Raw genomic sequence first — 23,849 nt, 5'->3', positions numbered from 1 at the left:
CTCCCGTTCTGCCTGCTTCTTTTGTTTCCATCACCCCTACGGCAGCCCTGTACCTTCATTACACAGATCCCACTTCCCCACACAGTTCTAGGAGCAGTGAAAAGACAAGCACCAGAGATGCGCAAGAGGGTGGGGGACAAGGAAACACAAATCAGAGTGCTGCCTTGCCATTGCATGGTAGGTGCGGGGAATCGGGACAGCTCCCTTACCTGTCATCCTTTAGGGGACAATAGAAAGTGTTTCTTGTTGAACGGAGTCATCATACAGGGAAACGCAGTCCCTCCCAGGGTGCAGTGCTCACAGCCCAGACAGCAGCTCTGGGCCCTCAGGCTTGGGCTGTGCCATGTGTTTCGCCACAGTTGCCACTTCTCTGGCTGACCTGCATGCATGAGACAAATTTGGTGGTGTGGAGTCGAGCTCTGAGATCGGCTCTGTACTTGCCAAGGTAGTCCCTGAACACAGCTGCTAGGTTAACTCTGCTCTGGCAGACATACCAAAATAATAAATTTAAAACTAGAGAATTCATAAAAACATCTTTCCATTTATCTGGCTCCCTTAGCCCTAGCTGCATTTCAGCAGCAAACAGTAGCAACTGAAATACACCGAGAGGTCAAGATCTGGCTAGCAACGAGGAAGGTCAGGGATGACGGGACAGTGATAATCCAGACAGAAGTGACAGCTCCATCAGTAAATCAAGATCATCCATGCAGGCAAGCTCTTCCATCTAGAAGCACCTTCTCAAGCTCAAGTTAAAATGTTCTAGCTACCTCCTATTATTCTCAAGGACTTCCACCTGTTTTTGATGTTTACTAAGCAGCTGAATGAAGCTTGTTGAGGCAAAGCAGATCAAGGCACAGAGGTTAAATCTGCACTGTAACTGGAAAAATGCATGTGTCACAAGTGTGCATTCATATCTCCTCTGTTAACCACATGGAAACAGCCCTAATTCCCCTTAAAAAAAATCAACAGCTAAAGAGGAGGGAGAAACCATTACTGTTAGCTAAGATTCACAAGTACAGAAAGCTCACGCCAGAAAGCTCATGCGATGCTCTTCTGGAAACAGAAGGGAAAGAGTTATTGCAAATTACCCTTAACTTGCCTTTCACTCAGTTTCTGTCAAACAAACCCTTTCAAGTGCATCTTCTCTTACCTAGATGAAGGCACATGAAATTCAGACAGCTACTTCCGTCTGGGCAAAAACAAAGCAGAGCTCAAAGCTTGCATGCAACAAGCATCTAGTTTTGACCTGAAGGCAAATCAGGTAGTTGTGCATAACTTACTCAAATTTCACACCCAAGATCAGAAGCCATCTGAGCTAAGACCAAAGCAAGACAGCTAGATCAGCTCCCTGTTACACAACTGCTGCAGCCACAAAGAAGCAATGTGTGACATCAGCTGCCAACTCTCCACTGAGAGGCACCCGTTTGCTATCCTGACCTGCAATATAAAGAGGTGTACTGCCTACTGGCAGCTGGCACCAGGGATGTAACAGAATTGAGGCTGTTCAGCCTGGAGCTAAGAATGCTCCACGGAGACCTTAGAGAGGCCTTCCAGTGCCTAAACAGGCCTACAAAAAAGCTGGGAAGGGACTTTTTACAAAGTTGTGTTGTGATGAGAGGGAATGGATTTAAGTTTGAGAAGGGTGGATTTAGACTGGATATTCTTTACAGTGAGGGTAGTGAAACATTGGAACAGGTTGCCCAGGGAGATCACGGATGTCCCCTTCCTGAAGGAGTTCAAGGCCAGGCTGGATGAGACCTTAAGCAACTTGGTCTGGTGGAAGGTGTCCCTGACAATGGCTGGGGGGGTGGAGGGGGTGACAATCTCCAAGGTCCTTTCCAACCTAAATCATTTTATGAATTCTATGAAGATGGATAAGAACTCATTTTGAGAAACTGAACAGCAGCTCAGTTAGAATTGGGAAGATAGCAGTTTTGCAACATACAACATTACAACAATATCAAAGAGCAATTTTATTTAGCTGATTTGGCACAAAACTTACAAGAACTGTTTTGTTCCCTTCTTAAATTTAGTACAACTAGCAAGGAAAAAAAAAGGCATACTAATACATTTAATTAGCTGTACAGCAAGTGAAATGTAGAAAGAGGCACCAGAAAGATCTACCAAAAATCAAAGTGCATGAAAAATCCCTACTCTGAGCGCCTCATGGTATTGTATTAAGGCACCACTCCTTTAGAAGGTTTACTGAATACATCAGGTGTGCAACTTCTTGGTTTGGAATGTAAGAGTCCTTCAACCTGTATTGGAACTGGATACTGCAGTCTCTGAACAGAACAACGCTTCTCTCTCAGTGTTAAACAGAGAGACCTCCTTCTGCCCAAAGCCATCTCTCAGACAGGAGTGCCACTGCCACATGCCTTGAAAAAAGCCAGAACAATTTAGACTGACCAAGCATTGTACTTCAGAGTTTTACACTGTAGTATACACCAGGCCTACTAGTTCTTTATCATGGATTTACAGAAAAGAAATGTTGCAGAGACAAAAGTAACATGGGACATATCAGCAACTGTTTATCAAAAGGACATTTAAGGACTTCCTGGGGTATCTCTTAAAAACAAACAAAACCCCCTCAAAATCTGAGTAGTGTTATGATCCAGAATTACATACTTCAACAGAACATTACAAAGCTTTCTTTAGGACTAGCAATCAAGCCTAACAAACTCCACAAGACTTCAGGGACATAAGTAGAAAAAGCCCAACAGCAGACAGTGGTGAGTGTTTTTGTGATTGGAAACATTTAATGCTAGTACCTGTAACTGCAAATCATGTTGTACTGGTGTGTGTATATATATATACACACACATACACAGAAACATCATAACAAGAGCCAAACAGACACCTTGGTTCATTGTGGATTTTGCACATCACTGCTCGGAAGTACTACAGAAGTTGCACCAGGTTTATTTCAGCATCTTCATGAAGAACTATTATTTCAAGAACCAGACCACTTCAGTTCAAGAAGAGGTACCAAAGGCCAGACTCACACCTGGCATAAACAGGTTCCAACAACCAAACAGAAGTTGCATCTGCCTCTTACCAGCTTTGACTTTGGCTTGCTGCTCAGCTGGATCATAGTCCCCGTACTTGCAGGAAAATATCTGATAAGAAGTCAATGCCCGTATCAAAATTTAAATGGGAACCAGATAATGTAGAATATTGTATCAAAACATTGCACAACACCTCTACTGTAGAGTTTCAAACATCTCAGGAACTTGAGACTGCTTAACCTGAACTCTGGAAAAGCTCTTTTCTCCATGGACACACAAAGGCATTTAAATATGAACCCTTGCTGTAAGAGTATTTCATTTTTGTCCCCTTATGGTGTAGACCTCAAGAACACAACTCTGTCCCTCATTATACATCCAAAGCACCCTTGAGCATTACAAATTCTAAATAGCAAGGGCTGAAAAGAAGGGCATCTGGAAGTGATCTACATGTTACAGGGCATGGTGTTTCACAAGTCTCAGAACATAGCAGTTCGTATTTTTTGGGATAACTTTCCCTATAGCTTTGCCCCAGTACAGAGCTGTAGTTTTCAATAAGTCTTTTACCCCTGAATTATTTGCTACCACATATAAAACATACCACAAAAGTGGCAGTCAGGGCTTAACATTTAAAAACGTGTCCTCTTTGTCCTTTATTAACACGTACAATCATCAGAAAGAAAAACTATTCACTCGATTCATTTATTACATGGTTTGTATGTAAGTCATGTAGCAACTTAACATTGGTGTTTTACAGTTGTGCTTCCATCTTCTGGCACTTGGAGGAGAAATTCATTTCCAGACAATCACATCTTGCTGAAGCATTCCTTTGCATTTGTCCAAACTTGAATTCCCTTAAAAAAAAAAGTTTAAAATCAATAGGTGGAAATATACTTTGTTTACAAACCTCACCAACAGACTTTCTTCCACAGAACACTCTACAGAAAAAAAAAGTCTCACCAAAGCTCACACAAGAACAAGGCAGAGACCACACGGGAACGGGACCACACTGCCTATGATCTCTCAACATTAACATGCCATTGAGATGAAGCAGGATGGAATACTTGGAGGGGTTTACACTAGAGACTTCCACCAGCCTTCTGTGACTGCAGTGTTCCCAGTTACTGAAAGTTAGCATTGATCCCTTGCTGATGTGACAAAGAGACTGGCCTGGCCTTCCAGATGCCAGGCGTTACCTTTTTGCACATGCTGATCTGCATAACCGCGTAGCCTATGAGCGCCTCCTTCAAGTCGTGGTTCTTCTGCTCTTTAAACCGTTCGATGTCAGCCCAGGCACTTTTCACAAAGTCCCTGCAAATAAATAAACGTTTCTGTTACTAAGTGTTTTACAGCTTCTACCCTCAGCTCATCTTCCTTCCTCTGGACCCTCATCAGAGAAGCTATTTATGACAAAGTGCTTCATCTTCCACTCAGTAAACCAAACCCACAGTGTCCTCATTTTACAGTTGGCACTACTACCCAATTCTCCTTCTTCTTCTGAAGGATTTTAAGCTGTAGAATCAGTTTCATAAGGAGGGTTGGAGTTGGGTTGTTTGGTTGGTTTGTTTCCTCCCTGCAAGTATCACTGACATATATAAACAGCACAACTCAGAATACACTTTTTCCCCCTCAGTGTCTCTTGATGTAACTACATATCTTTAACACTCAGCACACAACACTGCATTTTCTTTTTCAGTTTTCTAGTCAGAATTGTCATCTTTCCAAAGTGAAAACTCACTTATCAGAATTTCAACATGCAAATACAACAAACATTTACAATGCAAGTTTGACTTGAACAATTCACTTCAGGAATTAATTCTGTGGTTTGGTGATGTGCCTTCAGGTTCCTTAAGTAAAGTGAGGTAGTTCTCTGTAATTCACAGCTTTCGTTTCTGCTGGGCTGTACATACAAGGCAAGTATTCACTTGAAAATTGCTTCCAGAGCTAGAAAAGCACATCTCCAGTACTTCTGTCAAAATGATTAAGAAATCACATTCACTGAGCACCTTGTTGTTTTGAACTGTTCATGAACTTGTCTTATGTTTCCAGCTCTAATCCTAACATATTAGGATTAGTCCTTGTGTTAGACAGTGAACATGTTCTGACACAATCACATTGCTTTAAGAATACTAGTTCCCATTTTTCGTGTTTGCATTCTTGAAGATTTCATTAGAGCACCAAGAAGCAGCTACTCAGACAACTTGCCAGAATTTCTAACCTCTTTCCAACAGGAGACAGTTGTCCCCTATGTGAGAAGTTGCAGAACACAAGCTGAGGACCCATACGCACAAACCAAACTAAATACTGGATTTGGAGCAAATCAGCTTTTGAGTCTTAGGCTATTCAGCTACAGGCCTACAAGTCCACCTGCTAAACATATTACTAGCTGAACATAAAAGTATGCAAGTCAACCATTAGAGTGGGCTCAGTAACTGGGAAAGCCATCAGGTTTTACATAAGCCATACGCTCTCACACCAGAAGCTAGCTGCATGTACTGTACTTTATTTCACAACTTGCAGCTGACAGGAGCTTTTATAGACAGCTCATAAACACCAAGAATATATTAAAAACACTTATAAAATGCAAACACCTTCAAGAGCACCCAGTCAGGAACTTTTAAGACAAGCCTTGTGTTTTCTTGGAAAAATCCCACCCCATTTACCTGCCCTCCAGATTTTTGGATTTCAGTTGTTCTTCTCCTTCTTGTATCTGCTCTTCTAGAACCTTTATCTTGGCTTCCCTCTGCTCAGGGGTTTCCTGCCCAAAGAGCTTGCTGGTCATGCCTTTTAGAGAGAACGTTCTCACAGTCTACAAAAACAGAAGAGATGCTCTGGGTTTGGAATTCCTGAACACAGCCAGAAGACATTATGTGGTTTTTACCAACATTTGGGCTTACTCATATTATTCATCTGATTTTCTGCTTTAACTTCTATTTAATAAATTAAATTGGTTTTGGAATTCATAGGTAGCTATGGTGGTACAGGAAGGAAGAAAATTCTGGTCTGTGGATTGGACCTTAAGTGAGTCATTCAACTGATTAGGGTAACCCTTCAGAGCAGTTTTCCTACTCAAATAGGAAAGAAACTATGTCTTGCATTCTGAATGAGAAAGAAAAGCGATGAAGTAATTCCATATGAAGTATCAATAGATCCTATAGCAGTATTAGGAATTCTAAATCATTAAAACATTATCTGAAAATGAAGTAGTAATATTATCTTCCATAGAAAGGGAACTAACATCACATATCAGTAACATCCACCTTTCAAAAGGAAGAGGAAGCCTTTCAGATTTTTCAGCCTTTTTTTATTCAGGATAGAGCTGTTGGTGTTATTCTGCTCAAGTCATATTTCCTGCAACCCTTTACTTACTCAGTATTCAATAACAGAAGTTGATACAAACAACTTACGTCACCAAGAACTAAGTCACTTTAAGCCTCAGATTCCTACAGCTCATATGATACTGCTTCTCATAAGCAGCAGACAGCAATGCTAGTGCCATTTAAATGTCATTCTAAGTAACTTGGCTTGAACAAAAAATAAATAGAAAAAAGGCATCTTGGAGAAGAAAGTAAGGGAAAAAAAAAATACTCACTCCTGTTGCAAGTTCCTCACACTGCTGTTTCTTAGTTGTTAGGTCCTGTGCAGCCATTTCCAAATCGTATTGCATTAGTTCATGTTTCCTGCAAACTGCCCTGAAAGGCAAGAAATGAAAGACCTGTCACATAATACTTCGTTTGGCTATGTCTCTCCATTTTCACAAACAGCACCATAGACTGGGTTAGGTTTGGGGTGAAGGGAAGTGGTGGGTTTGGGTGTTTTTTTGGTTGGCTAGTTGATTTTGTTTGGTTCATTCTTTTGGCAGGATCACAGGATGTCAGGGTTTGGAATGGGCCCAAAGAGATCATTGAGTCCAACCCTCCAGTTATTTACCTAGCTTGAATTCAAGTCTTATCACTGAATGCACCACACTGCAAGTGCTGTAGCTAAGTAAGCTTGAATCATAAGTATAAAGCTCTTAGTTCATTCTGCTCCAAGACACTCTCAGCAATACAAGCCCTACCATCTACTTAAGGACACCACTGTAAAGCAGTTTTATTCAAAATGCATTACAGAAACATCACAACTGACAAAACGTCACAGCGGCAACAAAATCACTCCATCATAAAATACTTCATTTCATTTTTCAAACAACAAAACAAGCAACTGTGCTTCTAGATTCATACAGTGCCTTTCATCTGGAACAGAGGAGAGTTTCCTCTGACCACCTGCAGCAACCCCAAATCCTGTGTGGGCTGATAATGCTACATCCGCACTGCACTGCCAGATGCGTACAAATCTCCCAGGAGAGGCTACTGGTGCTCTGGGTTCCCACACAGCAGCCATCACACTTGCTAACCCAACTCTCCACAGCACTCTCCAAGAGGTTCAGAGCCAGCCATGGAGAGCACAATAATTTTAGGCATAATCTTAAAGCACACAGCAATTTCCTTTTGTATTCATCCTTATAAGGGAGTAAAGGCTAATGTTAAACAACAAAAAAAAAAAACCAAAACAACCAGAACTCAGTATTTAGCTGTACAATACTGTACAGCAGATAAAACTTGCTGGAATTCATAATAGCTGTAGCAGCTCTGTTCAGCCTATCTCATGTGAAAGCTGAAACTTTCAGTACTTTGTGAAACCACGTAACCAGAACAACCAAGAGCAGCATTCCCTCCTGCAGGATACAGATTTTAGTATTTCTGACATTTCACTATGGATCAGCTCAGTTTTAATTTGTATTGTCACCCACATGGCAATCAAATGAGTAAAAGTATGAGAATATGGAGATTCCACAGTGCTGAAATATCCATTTCTCTGAGAACAGAATAGGATATCAAACTAAACTCAACATCAACACAATGCCAGAGGAAATGTACAGCTCAGATGAAAGCTGTAGTCACTTTTGTACATACCGTAGTGCTTCTGCATAGAAGAGATATTCTTTCAGCTGATCTGCATAATGTTCCTCTTCTTCCAGTATGTCATCAATAGAAGCTGCATATCTGGTGAAAACAGCCATGGTTAACATGAGGTTCCTTAATTCAACCTTGAAAGACTACACATACAGTGACAAGGGAGGACACCTGTTTGACAGAACCATGAGTTGCAAAGCAAAACAGTGAAAGGGACTTCAAAAAGGGTTTTTTCCTTTGTTTTAATTAAACTCTTAACCAGTTAATATAAACATTCTTGCAGGCCCGTTTATTTGATTGTTACTGCAGTGAATCTTTTGACAAGTTCAAGGTCTATTGTAAGTTTCCTGATGAAGATGGGGCAGTTTTTCCTTACAGGAAAGAAAACCAATTTATTCCTTTTTCTTCAGTGGACTGTCAATAGGCAGCACCAAGGCAAAGAAAGACACGATGCAGAAGCAACCCTGCAAGGCTTAAAGCCTTAAGGCACAGGAACATGAACATCAATACCTTCTGAAAAGCAAAGCAGCTGCTTTCACTGTTCATTAGTCAGCCCTAGTAAGAGAGGACTCAGAGCAGTGCTCTGAGCGCAAGTTTAAGGCCTTCAGTTCCATGAAAGTCCATTGCTTTGTCTGCTGTGTAAGCCAGGCATATCAGTTCTGAGCAACAAGAACTTTAAACCTTCCTTGTAGGGAGAAATGTGAAGTACAACTACCCAGCTCTTGCATTCAGTGAGAGTTCTGTCATTTAGGCTGACTTCTCCTAAAACCAGCAAAAACCATTTCTAGCTTATCTTGCTCAGGTTCTCACTAACCAAGATGGTTACACACATGGTCACATCTGCAGGGACAGGCCTACAGCTGAGAGGGAACTGTACATCTCGCCTGGCACAGCAATGGAAATAGCATGCCACTTCAGCCTGCACTACAGGGCCTGCCACTGGAGATAAACAGAACGAATGAGATCCCATCACAAATGCCTTCACCTATTCTGCCAGCTCACTCTGGACTCTTAAGTATATGACAATTCCTTGCACAGCTGCAGTCTCTCTTGAAGCAAGCCTATGTCCATGCTTTTCCAGTGACCAGCATAAAGAAACCCAGAAGTCACCCCTCTTGGCGTTAAAGTTTTTGCAAAGTCTTTGAGGTTTTTCCTTTCTTCCTATGCCTCACCAGCACCTGGCTATATGGGAGAAGTGGCACAGTTTCAAGATGAAAGAAAACTAGCAATTTGACTTGGGAGAGAGCAAGAAATCCTCCTGAAAGCTCCAAAAAAAACCCAAGAAGGTCACACCTGAGAAACTAAGGGAGACACTCCTGCTCAAATTTGTCATCCTCAGGCCTGCTCGGTAAGGCATGCAAACTAAGACTTTTCAAAGAGGGAGCAGCTACTTGCAGACTAACTGGACAAAATGGAAAAAATGAGGAGCTGTAAATATGCCCATCTGTTCATGAATGTTATAAGCTGGCAAGGGAGATTAAGTTTTGATGCTCTGTGAAATCAAAAGATATGACACATCTAGAAAAAGCTCTACCAAGGCTATCGGTGATAAATAAGCCTAACATATGAAGTGACCAGCAACAGCTGATTAAGTAGAAGAGACAAAAGAACAAGCAGAATGAGAATTCACATTATGAATCAAAGTAAAGTAGTCCAAACTGTTGAAAGATATACTTGTTCTGAAAAAAAATCCTGGAGCCACGCAAGTAATAAGTAACTTGCCCTCTCTATTTTTAAGTTCTGAAATGCAGTAATTTTAGCACAGTGGCTCGAGTTCTCAGGGCAGCAGATGGGCCACATTTCAGTTTCAAGTAAGTTTAGAACAATGCTAGAGCTCATTTGTGGCAGAGAAGTCTCTCAAAAACCCTACCAAGCAAAGCCTCACCTGACCTAGACACATTTTTCACAATACTGAAACATCATCTGAAAAAAAAACAAAACAAAGTAATAAGATGAACTGTATTTCTGACTGTCTAAGGTGAAGTTTAAATAGTGGCTTGTCCTAAGCAGACAGACAAACCAGGGGAAATCTTGAGGGGAACCACTGCAGTAAGTTCTAAAAGGCACCTAATAGGTTCCCAGTCTTTTGGGGAATTGTCATCTAAAGTTCTGCTTCACTTTAGACTGGTTCCATCTGTAATGACAGTCTAGATACAGAGACAGAGGGTCACTCATTAACAGCATAAAGGACACAAGTCAAAGGTCTGGCATTTTGTTCTTCCATCTTTTAAATGCCAAGATTACAGCCATTCACTGGAGCTCTCTCAAGCATATTCTGTTGTTTTCTATCACTTTAGCAAGCCTCATCTTGTTATACAGCACACACCCAGAGAAGCTTTGAGATTCTTCTCCAAATATTAAGCAGTTTTAACTCAAACTAAACAAAAACAACTCAAAAGTTTAAATAAACATCTGGTAAAGACTACAGCATATGGCTGAGATGGAGAATAATTAAATTAGTCTTCAAGTTTAACACCAGTATTAGGTAACCCTCTTGAAGTAGCTTTTTGAAGTGATAAAACTCCTGTCTAATGTTGTGGGAATGGTAACTGAACTGGTAAGTTACACTTTCAGGAGATTGTAGATATGATCCTTACTGGCAGAAGACTACATGGGTCACTGAGTAAGTTCCCAAATCTCACATCTGCTGCTTCTTGCTTGATTGTCACTAAGAGATCAGAGTTCTACAAGAGTGCCAGAGCATAAGAGATGATAGACAATGAAAGCTACCTCAGACTTCATGCAGTGGTTAAAATTACCCAGAAACTCACTTCTCTTATTTTTGTTTTTGGTTTTTTTTTTTAACCCTGTGTTACAAACAAATATTAAACATCTCCAATGCATGAAGAGATTTCAGCCTCCTGACCATAACCAACTAAAATGGGTTTCAGTCATTGCATTTGTAGGTGTTTGATATGTTAACGTGGTGTATCTGAAAACCTGCTTGTGGCTTCTTCACTCCTCTATATTATACCCTGCCTTCATAATAATTTCAACTCTGTATACTGCAGTAGGTGCTTAACATCATATTCCACCTCCAATTCAGTTATTTACTTCTGAAAGTAGAATGCATTCTCCACTTCTCTACTCTCACTAGAGCTCTCTGCCTCAAAAATGAGTGGGTGCAGACTACCGTATTGCCAAGACATGGAAGTGAGAATAAATTATTCCAAAAGATTGATTTTAGCAGATCGTTAAAAATTTGAGACTTACTTTGAAGAAGCTGAGGGCAGAGTTTGGTGTAGGCCTTCAGATACTTCCACTTGACTAAGTATAAAACCAGTAACCACCAGGCAGTAACACAGATGTAAACTTGCAGTGTAAGCTTAAACTGGAAACTGTACTTCACACAAGCTACACTTTATCAGTAAAAGTATTGTATGAAGAAGACTCAAACTGCTTCCACCTCCTGTTTGAGCTGTTACTTATCTATACTGTGTGATGACAGAAGAGGAATCAGAGTGATAAGAAATTATAGTTTCACTTACTATGACTACCTGAAAAGCAGAAAGCAGGAGCCTAGAATACCAATTCTGTGAGCAATCTCAAGCGCTGGACTCTTATTTTGAAGATTGTGTTTTTCATACTCTGCCAACTGGCTCTAAAAGATGCAAAGAGGGAGGATTCTCTACTTTATTACATCCAGTCAGTATTTGTTTCAGGAATCCACTGGCCTTTTGGTGCTGATTAATTAAATTTCTTAACTCTGTAATTAAGTCCAAATGTGTGTACCATCTACTGCATGGTAGAAAATGCTGCTATCAAACCCAAACGGATCTCATCAGGTCTGCAGTACATTAAAATTGTATTCCACCAGTTTCTGGCATAGTAGCTTAAAAGGAAAACTGGAAGAATTCCAAACACTTCTACAATTTCAAAATAATAATAAAAAAGAAACCCCTCCAGTTCTCCTGAGACCTTTTGAGCTACTTAATACAGTACATGGATGCTAAAATTGAGCCTGCATCCAAGTCACAGAAATACTGAATACCTAAAAACAATGCACCCCCAAATCTCTCAGTGCCCTTCTTGTACATATTTTGGGGTTGAGGAAAAAGAGAGGAAAGAAGGAGAGTTCTACATCTGGCTTACATCAAACTATCAGATATTCAGTCAGTACTTACACATCCATGTGGTGACCAGCACTCTGCAACCCATCCCCCATCTCCTTTTCTATTGCACTCCACTCACTGCAGGAAAAACAAACGAGAAACAACATCACAAATGAAGGGTAAGGGAAGTTAATAAGCTGCATCCTGTATATAGTTTCTTCCCAGGTGACACCTGAATTGAAAGTACCTCAAAGTTAGACTTGGTCAAATTGTTTTCTTTTCTAAGAAGCAATACTGACAATGCAGCACTCCATTAAATAATTGTCTCTGACATCTAAACTCATCCTCAAACATACTTAGTTTGAGATTGGTTTTGAGCAGAGTCTTGTTTAAAATAGCTAAAAGACAATTAGAAAAAAAACTACCAAGCAAAACATGAAAAAAAACAAACCAAAAAAACCTAGCACTTAAAATAAACCAAAGGGGAAGAGGGGCACTGAGACTTTAGTCTAACATGCTCATCAAGAAGGGACTCACAGCATATCAGATAGAAGCCTCTCACACCAAAACAACAAAAAGTTGGACATTTGCAAACACTTTACTTCTCTTGAAACCATTTGCTGTATGTTGTCTTTTGTTTACTTCTATTCACTAAAAAAGCATCACCTTGCAACCATCTATTCATATGAAGGAGATCATTTAGATAGAAGAAGGAAACAGAGCTACAATAAACATTACCATAGATCTGGACATCCAAGTATGCATATCACACTTTTATTTGTGCCCTCAGCTTTGGGAAACCTTACACAACTTTTTAGTTGAAAGAATTACATCTACAAATCTTTCTACTAGAAAGAAGGAAGGGTCCACCTTATATTTCACATAATTTATGCCTAATGCATCTATTCTGTCCTTCACTGTTTTCATAAACATTCCACTCTGCTGATGTTGACATTTGTTTGTCTTTGTATTATTACAGAACTACACCTAATTTCACTTTAAAACCCCCAAGGAGAAAGACATCTGCAATCCATTAACCCACAGAATTAAATTTAGCACTTGAACAGTGTGTAGAAGCAGGAGGTTTCCCTTAACCAGAAGTTTAGATTTTTCAATTCTCCAGTGGGATGGAAAACTTGAGCATGCAATCCACTCATATAAATCAAAAAATAAAGGGCAAATTCACTTAAAAAATGGTACTAAAAATTGGATATAGTTGTTGATTTTTAACCTCAAAAGGGCCTAGAAGCTTTTAAGAGACAATGGCATAAGAAAGTACATAGGTTAAGAGACTTTCTGAAGAAACAGACTGCCTACAAAACAAAAGCCCAAAAGGTCTGTACTGTCAAGCAGAAAGGTGAAATCTTCCTCTACAAACTGAGCTCAGCAGATCCAAAGATTGCAACGCTAATGAGATTGCCGTGTTGGGTACAGTAGTATGAAGTTTGTCATGTCAAACACTGAAGTATTTCAGATACACTTTTACAAAAGCATAACACAACCAACAAATCCTCCCTCCCCACATTTCTCTATCTGTGAATATATTTAAGAATGGTATGAACTCTTACCTGAATACTCTTCCATAGTTGCCATGGACTTTATAGACACCATACAGCCGGTCTGCCACCCGCTAAAACATTTTAGAGTCAGACTTTGGTAATCAACATCAAAAGTAATTGCTTTATGAAAATCCAAATACAAACTTAAAGCTAAAGCCTTAATGTTTTTACAAAGGTAAACAAAGATTAGGTCTAAATCTAATCTAAGCCAATACTGAAAGAAAAAATCAACAGTACTAAGTCTTTGAAGACTGAAGTCACAATTAGACTACACCAAAAAGTTACATTTCAAATAGTTCTTTGGAAGCACTGATGTATAGGGCACACCTGTGGAGACCACAAATAACCAAGTTATCTTCATTTTTTTAATAGGCAAATGTAAGCATAGCCTCCCTTACCCAAATAATGCCGAATTTATATATACATATTTAACAGAAAGATGGCAAAACAAAAGTCCATCCTGTCACTGAGGCTGTAAGAAAAGCCTCACTAACATTCTAACAAGTGACTTGATTTTTCCACCTAGGTCAGTGAAATAAAGGAAAGGAAATGAGCTATCCATTGCAGAACTTATTGCTCAAGCTAGATGTGTCATTTCAGCTGTTTGGAAAGCCAGTACCTGCTACAGCCAGCACTACAACACTGGCAAAAACCTCAGGAGGAAAGATCACGTTAACACTCTCAAGTGTCAGTTGTAACCCAAAAAATGCCCTTGTAATTGTGATGCAGCAATAAATGAAACTAAAGTTTGGCAAGAGTTACCATTATTAGTCTGTTGGAGCAGTAAAAACCAGACACATGCAAGTTGCCCAACAAAAAGCCAGCGTCAGCAGAATGTCAGTGGTTACTTCTCAAGAATCTCAGCACAACAGGACAATCCATTGCTATCCTCTCTGCAATAGCTTTCATTAAAAATCAAATCTGTGTTGAACATACTAAAAAGCAGTGTCATACTCATTATTGAAACTGTAATTTTCTATTTCATTTTTGTGACTTTAAAAAAAACCTTCCATCCTCAACCCATAGAGTGTCTTGAGGCGTGTCAGAATTGTTTCACCCATTATTCATGACAGATCAAAGACCATGCCAAAAACAGACAAAAAAAAAAAGGGTGCTGGGAAGCATATACATATCATACCAAGAACCCTGGAAAGCAAAGTATTACATGCCTAACCAGGAAACTGTTTTACAGCCCTTCCCAGCCCAGATATCCAGACAGAGCAACTTGTCTTCTGAGTGGAGAGAAGCAGACATCTCCAGCCTCCTTAAACACACCCCTCTGATACATAACCATCAATGGAGAGAGCAGAGTAGCAAGATGACTGTCTTTACTCCTTCAATGACTGTCAAGCTCAATCACCACATTCAAAACTCTTTCCCTGACAAATCGGTACTAAGTCAGTCCCCTTTCCCCTCACCATCTCCTGCCCCACACTAGAGCCAGACTCTCTCAGGCAAACCCACCCTTACTCTAGAGCACATATAACCAGTTCTCTTGGCTAAACAAGAAATATTGCCTTAGAAATAAATTATACTATTTGTCACAACACACATGGGAAATACTTACAGCTCTGACTCGCAGAAGGTGTGATATGACAGACTGCAGTTCATCGCTATAGTGTTTTAGCTCAGTAAATCTCCTGGGAGCAGGAAACAGATAGTACATCATTAGCCATTATGAAAGCAAGCTCTCACAGAATGCAAGACACAGCCACAATGCTACAGCCAGCAAGACCCAGCCCGGATTATCTTGAAGTAGAATTAGCTGAAGATTCCCGAAGAAGTGACTGCAGAGTTTAATTTCCCTAAAGTAAACAACCCAACACTTGCAAAACTGCTACTTTTTAAATGTAAATTACTGCATTATTGTGTTGGTGCTTTAAAAAAAAAAAAAAGAGGGTGTGTGGGATTTATAAAAGCAAGTGAATAGGAAAGCCTCAAGTAAGTACAAAGCCAAAATCTGCTGAAGCATACATATTTCTCTACAAAAATGTATCCAGATTTCCAATCTTACAAAAGCATTTTACTTTAAAGCTGTCATCTAGCCAGTTGCAGGTACACCTTTCCAAAAGTGCAAGGAAATATTCCTAACTATAACAATTCCTCTAAAGCTAAGCCATAAGGGCACTGTTACTTGTTATACAAAACCTTATTGAGACTTGTACCTGCACAAGCTACTACAACTTGACAAGACAACAGTTGGGTAACCCATCATAAGTGAGTATGTGCACACTGTTGGCCTGCCATCACTGAAGGAAAGAAATGTTCCATCTGCTACCTCAGTTAAGCCTTAGTAGTGGTCTCAGTTGATAAACTTGGCTGGTTCTAATCATAGAGCATAAGCAGCTCCCACAGCTTTGCCTGTGACAGGTAACCAATCAAGCCAGAGCAACAGCCACTTCCGTATTCATAAACCTTTGCTACTACGCACAAGTGTAACTCATGAGTTGCTTTGATATGCAACGACATTATTTCATCCAGATGGGAAGCCAGAGAGAGTTCTACCTGAATTGCTAAACAATGATCTGAAAATAAACAAATAATATTGAAAAACACTATTAGAATTAAGGAATGGGAGACTAAGATTATCCTTCTAGGTTGATGTTCGAGCATAAAAATACCTCTTCATCTCTCCTCCCACTACAGGCACACAGTCAGGCTTTGTGTTTCAGAACAGTTTATACCTAAGAGGTCTTACTGAAATGAGTCAGGTCACTTGTGCTGGGTGACCGAGTACAAAATTCCAGGGTTTTTCATTTAACACCTCTTCTTCCCTCACCAGGAAGTCTTCCCCTAAAATATTTTCCTCCTTACATTCAGGAAGTAGAAGCTTTATTACAATTCCTAGTATTTTTTTATCTCTAAGGAGCATCTTTTATAAGTTTATGACACACACAGGGTTAAAGTACATAAAACTATTTAAAAGCCAGCAGAGAAACTGTGTAGGGAAAATAAATATAGTCATTGATCTGCACAGTGGGGTTTAGAGAACAATCTTTTCAGTTTACACTTTATAAAATATGCACCAGGGCTGCATGTCAGACAGCTGCAGACACGTACAGTGAAGATATCTGAAATAAGTGAACTCAAAACAAAAGATTAGAAAGCATGCCTTCAACTCAGGAAGACTCCTCTTTCCACTTCAGAAATTTATAATGAAAAAGTTTTATGTATCCTGGTTTGTGGCAAGAAAGCTTTCAGGAGTGCTGTACTCCCTGAAGGGAAGAGCCAGGGACCTAAGAGGACTTTCAGTATCTTGGATTCCAGCAGCAATACCTCTTCTCCCCATGCCAATTCCTCCTCCGTTACAAAATAAAACAATAAAAGAGCTACTACATCAGAACTGAGATTCTTTTTATTGCCTCAGAAAACTATAAACTGAAGTGATGTTCTTTTTCTGTCCAATCTTCTGAGAAAGCTGACAATCTTAAATATACAAACTTATTTTCCTCAAAAATTAAGAGGCTGTTGCCACTGCAAATCAAAGGTTTATTTCTCAAGTATTTGCTTAAGCCTTAACTCTTGCTCATGTAAAAAAAGATAGAGTTTATAAAGTAATTTCCAAACTGAGCCTGGTGAGGCACACAAAAGGGTGCTTACTTTCCAGTGCAGCATAAGAGTATATGAAACAAGACAGTTTTGGCACTCAGCAACTGAGGCTTTCTCCACCAATGCGTTTCACCTGGTTTTACTGTTTCTGCACCACCAATACCAACAGCCTATAGATATCTAATTGAGCTAGGAAGTATAACTTCAGACACAAATGAAGAACAGATCAGATCATATTTCTATAGGACCACCACCAGGTTTCTTCTAAAAGAAAAAAGATCTTTTAAAGACATTAGCAAAGAAAATTTACAACAGACAGCACTACTTTGTGCATTTGACTCTGCAGTACTCCCTCCACCATCAGAGAGGGCAGCATCATTTTCTCATTTCGTGAAGCAATATGCTGCAACTCTGCCCACTAAAGAACAGGCCACTTGTCCAACTAAACAGGGAAAACAAACAAGTTGTTGGTTTTTTCCCATTTCTGCCTTACAAAAGGATCCAGCATTTTCTAAGGAAACCAAGAAGAAATCTACTTCTTCACCAAGAAGAAAGCTTTGATTAAAGCAAAAAAAGGGAACAAGAGGATGGGTGCCATGAGACCAAATTAGAGGTCTGCAGTAGACACAAATTTACTGCTGAATACCACAATGCCACATTTGTATCACCACATAATTCCATCATTAAAGTTATTAAATGCTTCCCACAGGAGGAGATTTAGTTTCCCATCTACATCTGAACTCCTAGAGCAACATCATTTCAAGCTGTGTAAAGCTCCTCATGTTGCTCTAAGCCGAAGGGTGCAGCTCCACAGGACCACAAAGCAATCCCTCTTCACCTGAACCCTTCCTGGTCCTGAAAACCTACACTCCAACACAGCAGTCAGATCTTTTGTTTTGCAAGATGAGCTTGCTGACCCCACTTTACCACCCACCCACCCAAGGGCCAAAGGCAAGGCATCAGATTCCATGTAGCTCGAGGTAAGTGTACTAGGAGGAATAATGCCTTGCTCTGCCTGTTAGGGCCCCACATGCTATACCAAAAGGCTGTCTTTGATTTAAAAGAAACAAACAAAAACAAAGCCCACAAGAAGTTATGTATTCGACAGTTACTCATCAGTTATTTACTCAACAACTTTCACCCAAAAGTTCAATTTGGAAGCTATGCAGCTGACAGAACACAACAGAAAGCATTTGCCGTATGTCTCAAGTGCTGTGAAGTGTTTACTGAGAGAAATACTCAGGGACTGCTTTTGATATGAGCCTTTCCTCATTTTAACTCTTTCCTGCTTTCTACCAAGCCACTTCTCACAACAGCTTTACTTTCTGAAACATTCAGTTACTTCAAAGGCTGCTAACAGTCTATTCCTCATCTCATGCTTAGCCAGTTTTGCCCAAACGCCTTTAGGCAGACTACGGGCAAAGTTTCCCTGCTGTGAAAGTAGGAGAAGCTAACTCTCACTAGTCACAGATGAAGACGATGGAGAATGAAGCATTCAAGCAAGAGGCCAAGTTCACCAGTAGCTTTTGAAGGAACTCCCATCATTCAATCTCATCCATGACTGCTATGTTTTATATTAAACCCTAGCTAAACGTTTCCTTTCTGTCACATAGGTGACAAAAGCAAACATAATAAAAAAGGAGGGACTGGATCAGCTCACAGACCAGCCTCTAACACTTTAAGGAAGGAACCTGCCCTCTAAAATCTTTAATATCAATAGATCCTTGGGAAGCACAAAGGAAAAAGACAACACAGCCAGGCATACGGACTTTCCTTAAACAGCCTCTCCTATTGCCACTATTAGACAGCAGATGAACCCACAAGGATATCTCATATGGGTCTCTTATGTTTGATGGCAAACAGTAACATCTCTTGACTCTATTGCACACCAATGCTTCTAACTATTGCAGAAGCAGAAACACTCACTTTAGCCTCCTTGCCATGTGAGGTATGATGAACACTTCTCACCATTTTGACCCAGCAGATTGCTCCATGGCCTGCCTGTCTCAGAGCTTTCTAAACTGCAACAGAGCTAAAGGGACCTCTGAACTTCCAAATGCATCTGGGAAAATTGGCAGCTTGAAGGGAACTATGAACTTCTACACTAGGGTGTAGGCATCCAGAATTGTACAACAGCAGATTTCTGGAAAGACCTCCTGTCAATCTGTATTCTGTTCATACTTGGAAAGAATATTTTGCAAGCAAATACTAAGAGGTTCTTTTTCTGGGTCTGGGGGTTTTGTCCTTTTAGCTAAAATGAAAGACTCATTTTGCATAAAGTGATGCCTTTTTCTGAATGTTTCCTGCTTCTATAAACAGGATTTATCAAACCTTTTCACACTACCTCCTTACTGGGCTTTGTACAGAAAGATAATTTTTTCTCTTCTGAATTTATTCTAAGGAGAGAGAATATTCTGCCATCTGAAGTTACAGCTGTAACTGAAAAAGGGAAAGAGGGAAGAAGGATGTCGAATCTTACTTGTCTGGGTTTTTCACTCTGAATGTTGCATTAAGAGCTTTTAATCTGGAATCTGCCTGAAAAAGGGGGAAGAAAAAAAAAAGCTTTGTTAATTTAATGCAATTAAATTCCAGTGACCAAAAAAAAAAAAAAATTCTCAGCCTTCTGGCAGCACTATTAGAAAAAAAAAATCTTGCCTTTCTTATATTTAAAACTTCAGACACTGAATAAGTTGACACTAAGGTGTCCCACATGTCATATTTTACTAAAAAGCAAAAAAAAAAAAAAAACCACAAGCCAGGATGCAAACAGTATCCACTAAAATTAAGCTGGTATAATCCAAATCCCACAAACATAGTCCCCTCTGATACGCTACACAAATCATGGAGTTAAGATACACAGCCCTACATTCTTTTTAGATGAAGCAGTTAGGTAACATAAGACCATATGGACAAGCTATTTTATATTTTTCAAACCAAATAAAACCAGTGGTAGAGTGACCTCTATATGCTCTTTATTACTACGAACAGTTCCCCAGTGAAATCAAAACCTTATATATGGTGTTCTCTTATTTTATGACTTGCTTTACAGAAAATATGTGATTTGTATATCAGAATACAGCTATTTTTAATACAATGTTCTTTTTTATGTCATAGCATATATAAATCTCTATAGAAAAAAGGTCAATACCTAATTAAAAAGGTAATTGGCCACTTAACTTTTTGAGGTCCTGGCTTACATCTGCAACAGTAGTATGGAATTTGAGGAGTTTGGGGTTTTTTGTTTGTTTAAGTGAACATTAAACTGTTGCAGACACTTACTCTTAATAAGATGCCAACACACATGAGATATTCCAACCTCATCTAGAGGTCCCACATCACCACAACTTTTCATTTCTATATGGCAGTTGACATGCAACTCATTCAGAGCTCATCTATACTGTATGAAAACTCTAGTTCAGGGAAAATGGCTGGAGCATACTTTTGATCAAGACATCCCTCTTTCCAGTGAAAGAGAAGTGATGATTTCCTATAGTGCATTCTTAGAGCTAAGGGACTGCCACAACCGCCAGCAGAAAGTTACTTCTGCAGCATTTGTTAATGCTGCTATGTGACAAGAGTATCTTGTACACCGTTACAGCCAACTTGGATCCTGAAGAGCTATTATGACTTTGATAATGAAGGGAACATTGTTTTCTCAAACCAAGAAAAAAGTCCTTCTTTTAGGGCCCTTCTAATAACTTCTATAGAAGAGACAAACATAGCTTGAGACTATTCGGCCTGTAAGTGCAGACGATACCTGTACTTGAGTATCACCACAAGTTTCACCTGGAACCACTTCCATATCTAGAGGACACTAAGCACAATAACTAAGTTGAGTGCAAAGTAGCCTCTTTCTTGCAACTAGGATGCGACATACTGATGATAATCTTGAGAACTTTAGCTGTACTTCTTCCAGTCACCAAACCAGCAATACAAAACATAATCCACAAACCAAAAAAGTAAGTGAATGATACCTGCAAGTGTCTGATATTAGAGAAAAACAGGTTCACTGTTATCACTACATGCAACATCCCTCTAAGAATATCTTGTGAAGGAAAGAAAAAGGCAGCATGGGAAAGAATGACCAAGATAGCATAGGGAACAAAAAATGCTGCAGTAACTCCAAATCCCAGGTTTTATGTGTATTCAGTGTTCCACAGACCTCTATACCTTGGATCCCCACTGCAGTTGTTCAGATGCACCTACAAGTACTGCCCACACATTCTATAACAGTGCAAATACCACTAAGACACAGCAACATTAAAGTCATCAGAGCCCTTCCCTCTAGGTAGTTATTCTCCAAATTACTGCAGTTCTGTTCAAACAGTAGGCACCAAAGCCATTTCAGTTTGTTAGGACAACATGGACATTCAACAGGTTCACACCTGGGAAGGATCACCTCCTGCATTACAGTTCCAGGGCAAGTTGTTGCCTTTTGTTATGGGCACATGCAGTGCTCTGAAGAAAGAGCTCAGGAAGTATACAAACATTGTCAGACAGGAACCAAGATCTCGCCAATGCTCAACCATCCAAGCAGGGTTATTTCCTCCTTGCTGTTAACAGCCCAGTAACTCCCACATACCACTTTCAAGCATTTGTGCCAAGCAGGATTTTGCTGCTGGAAAACTGTCTGTCCAATCTTAAACTTGATTTAAAACTATTAAGCACAATAATTTTTGAGATGAACTCCCCCTTAAATGAGGTACAATGAAGGAGTTTTCAGACAGTTAATTCCTACTGTGATCCTATAATCATTTAAGTAAACTGAAGAGTGAGGGGAATTTTCTCCTTCCTAAAGGAGAAAGGAAGGGTTAAAATCCCAAGTGACAAATCCCTTAATTTTATTCTCTAAGTGCTGGGGGTGGGAGAGAAGAAAGGCATGATTTAATGATACAGTTGGCAGAGTAAACAGAGTCTCCAACATCAACATTCATCTATAGCATGCTACACTGCATTAATGCCTAATTTAAAGTTTAGTTAGCTTGGTTCAAACCCTTTAGGACAAAAGGCACATCCTGCTTTAATGCCTCAGCAACAAACACAGCAGCAGTATAGTCTGATTCTAGTCTAAGACAGGTAGTGAATAGAGTTTATCCTCTAGTGTAGTGCTAAATACCCTCCAATCTTGAAGGCTTCATTATTTCAGTAGAATGAAAGGAAATATGCTTTTCCTAGGCTTTTGCAAAAAAAAAAAAATAAAAAAAACCACAAACTTATTTTCTGTCCTAATGAAAGAAGAACTATAAGCTATAATAGTCCTAAGGAAGGAAAAACTATAAACACAATCAAATCTAGAAGGAAAACAAGATTTGCTCATCTCTTATTTAATCTGCAGTATCGTTTCAGCTAGGCAAATATTCTCAGCATTCTGTTATGAGTTTTCATACACACACCACTGTGTGCACACCTGAATATAACCTACCAGTTACAAACTTCAAAATCCTGAGTGTGAGCTGAAATACAGATGTGTTGACCAGAATACAGCTTGAGAGCTTTACATTTTCTGCTTTATAAATACTAGCTGTATGCAATCCCTACCATGACGGAAAATAATTACTGTCAACTTAAGTTATCAACATTAATTGGCAGTATTAAAGCCCCTTGTATACTGAGAATAGAGTACCAGTGATTTTCTTTAGCTCTCACTGTTTTGAATAATTCTTCATAACACATCTAATTTTCAGTTGTGATTTCACGAGTTGATCACACTACAATGAAACAAAAGCTCATTATGTCTCCATACAGTACCTTTTCCAGGCACAGCCCAGCAATCCATCAGCTTTTCACAGTTTCTTGCCCTGTACATAACCTCTGATGATTTACTCCTGAAAGATTTCCACCAGTTTACCCAGCCAGGAATTCACTGATGTCAAAGGGGTACCACTACTACTTGAAAACACATTCTGTTAAGGGGTACCAAACCCATCTGTCACAGTCCCTTTCAGCAATTCATCCTTGTAGAGAATCCTATAATTTAGACCTCTTTACCCACCTTTGGTATTTTTTTCACACTCTGTACCCCTTACTAGGCCAAATCTGATATTCATCTTTAAAATGATGCTAAACTGTCAACAGACAAAAGCACTGCTGTGGGCTCAAGGCTGCCCAGGGAAGTGGTGGAGTCACTGTCCCTGGAGGTGTTCAAAAAAGCCTGGATGAGGCACTTAGTGCCATAGTCTAGTTGACTGGACAGGGCGATCTTGGAGGTCTCTTCCAACCTGATTGATTCTATGATGTTTAAAGGTAACTCCACATTGCTAGCAGAATTACATGGCTAAACATCACACACAGACATACAGAACTTGAAAACTGAAGCCTTACCTATTACATGCTAAGAACACCACTTGCTTTTATGGTTACAAGTATACATAAAGCAACATCTTCAACTCATTGCAACAGCAAACAGCCAAAACCACAACATATTTGCTGGAATATATCTGTGTCACAACAGTCACAAGACAAGCAACTACAATAATTACCTTTAATTGAAATCCAGTGTCATTTACCATTTCTTTCCATCCAGTCTCCTAGCAAAAAAAAAAGGGGGAAAAAGAAAATTCAGTTAGATTGATTTAAGAGTGCTATAGCTTTTTCAAGTCCCTATGACAGCACCTATGTTAGAAGAGCTTCTCCAAGAGAGCTGGGTTCTGCTTCGGCCATCTTCCCTAGTCTCTTCAAGAACCTGGGTTAAGATTAACTTGTCATTATATAGTGCTTACAGATCAAACT

The 23,849-nt window shown here is 39.7% G+C and overlaps 1 protein-coding gene across 1 annotated transcript in view; it reads right to left on the bottom strand.

Moving 5' to 3' along the window:
- Window positions 1-1,960: 1,960 nt before the first annotated feature.
- The window catches only part of SNX4 (sorting nexin 4), a 35,348-nt gene continuing 13,459 nt past the window's right edge, over window positions 1,961-23,849 (bottom strand). The window contains exons 5-14 of the mRNA XM_064156647.1: window positions 23,600-23,647; window positions 19,600-19,655; window positions 15,139-15,211; window positions 13,581-13,642; window positions 12,085-12,150; window positions 7,961-8,050; window positions 6,598-6,697; window positions 5,669-5,814; window positions 4,202-4,316; window positions 1,961-3,859 (exon numbers count right to left, since the gene is read on the bottom strand). Of these exons, the coding sequence (XP_064012717.1) occupies window positions 3,812-3,859; window positions 4,202-4,316; window positions 5,669-5,814; window positions 6,598-6,697; window positions 7,961-8,050; window positions 12,085-12,150; window positions 13,581-13,642; window positions 15,139-15,211; window positions 19,600-19,655; window positions 23,600-23,647 (804 nt within the window). The 3' untranslated portion in view covers window positions 1,961-3,811. The remainder of the gene's footprint in view (window positions 3,860-4,201; window positions 4,317-5,668; window positions 5,815-6,597; window positions 6,698-7,960; window positions 8,051-12,084; window positions 12,151-13,580; window positions 13,643-15,138; window positions 15,212-19,599; window positions 19,656-23,599; window positions 23,648-23,849) is intronic.

The sequence above is a fragment of the Pogoniulus pusillus genome, chromosome 2 (assembly GCF_015220805.1).
Source record: "Pogoniulus pusillus isolate bPogPus1 chromosome 2, bPogPus1.pri, whole genome shotgun sequence".
Taxonomy (NCBI): domain Eukaryota; kingdom Metazoa; phylum Chordata; class Aves; order Piciformes; family Lybiidae; genus Pogoniulus; species Pogoniulus pusillus.
This window is presented reverse-complemented; position numbering and strand designations above follow the sequence as displayed.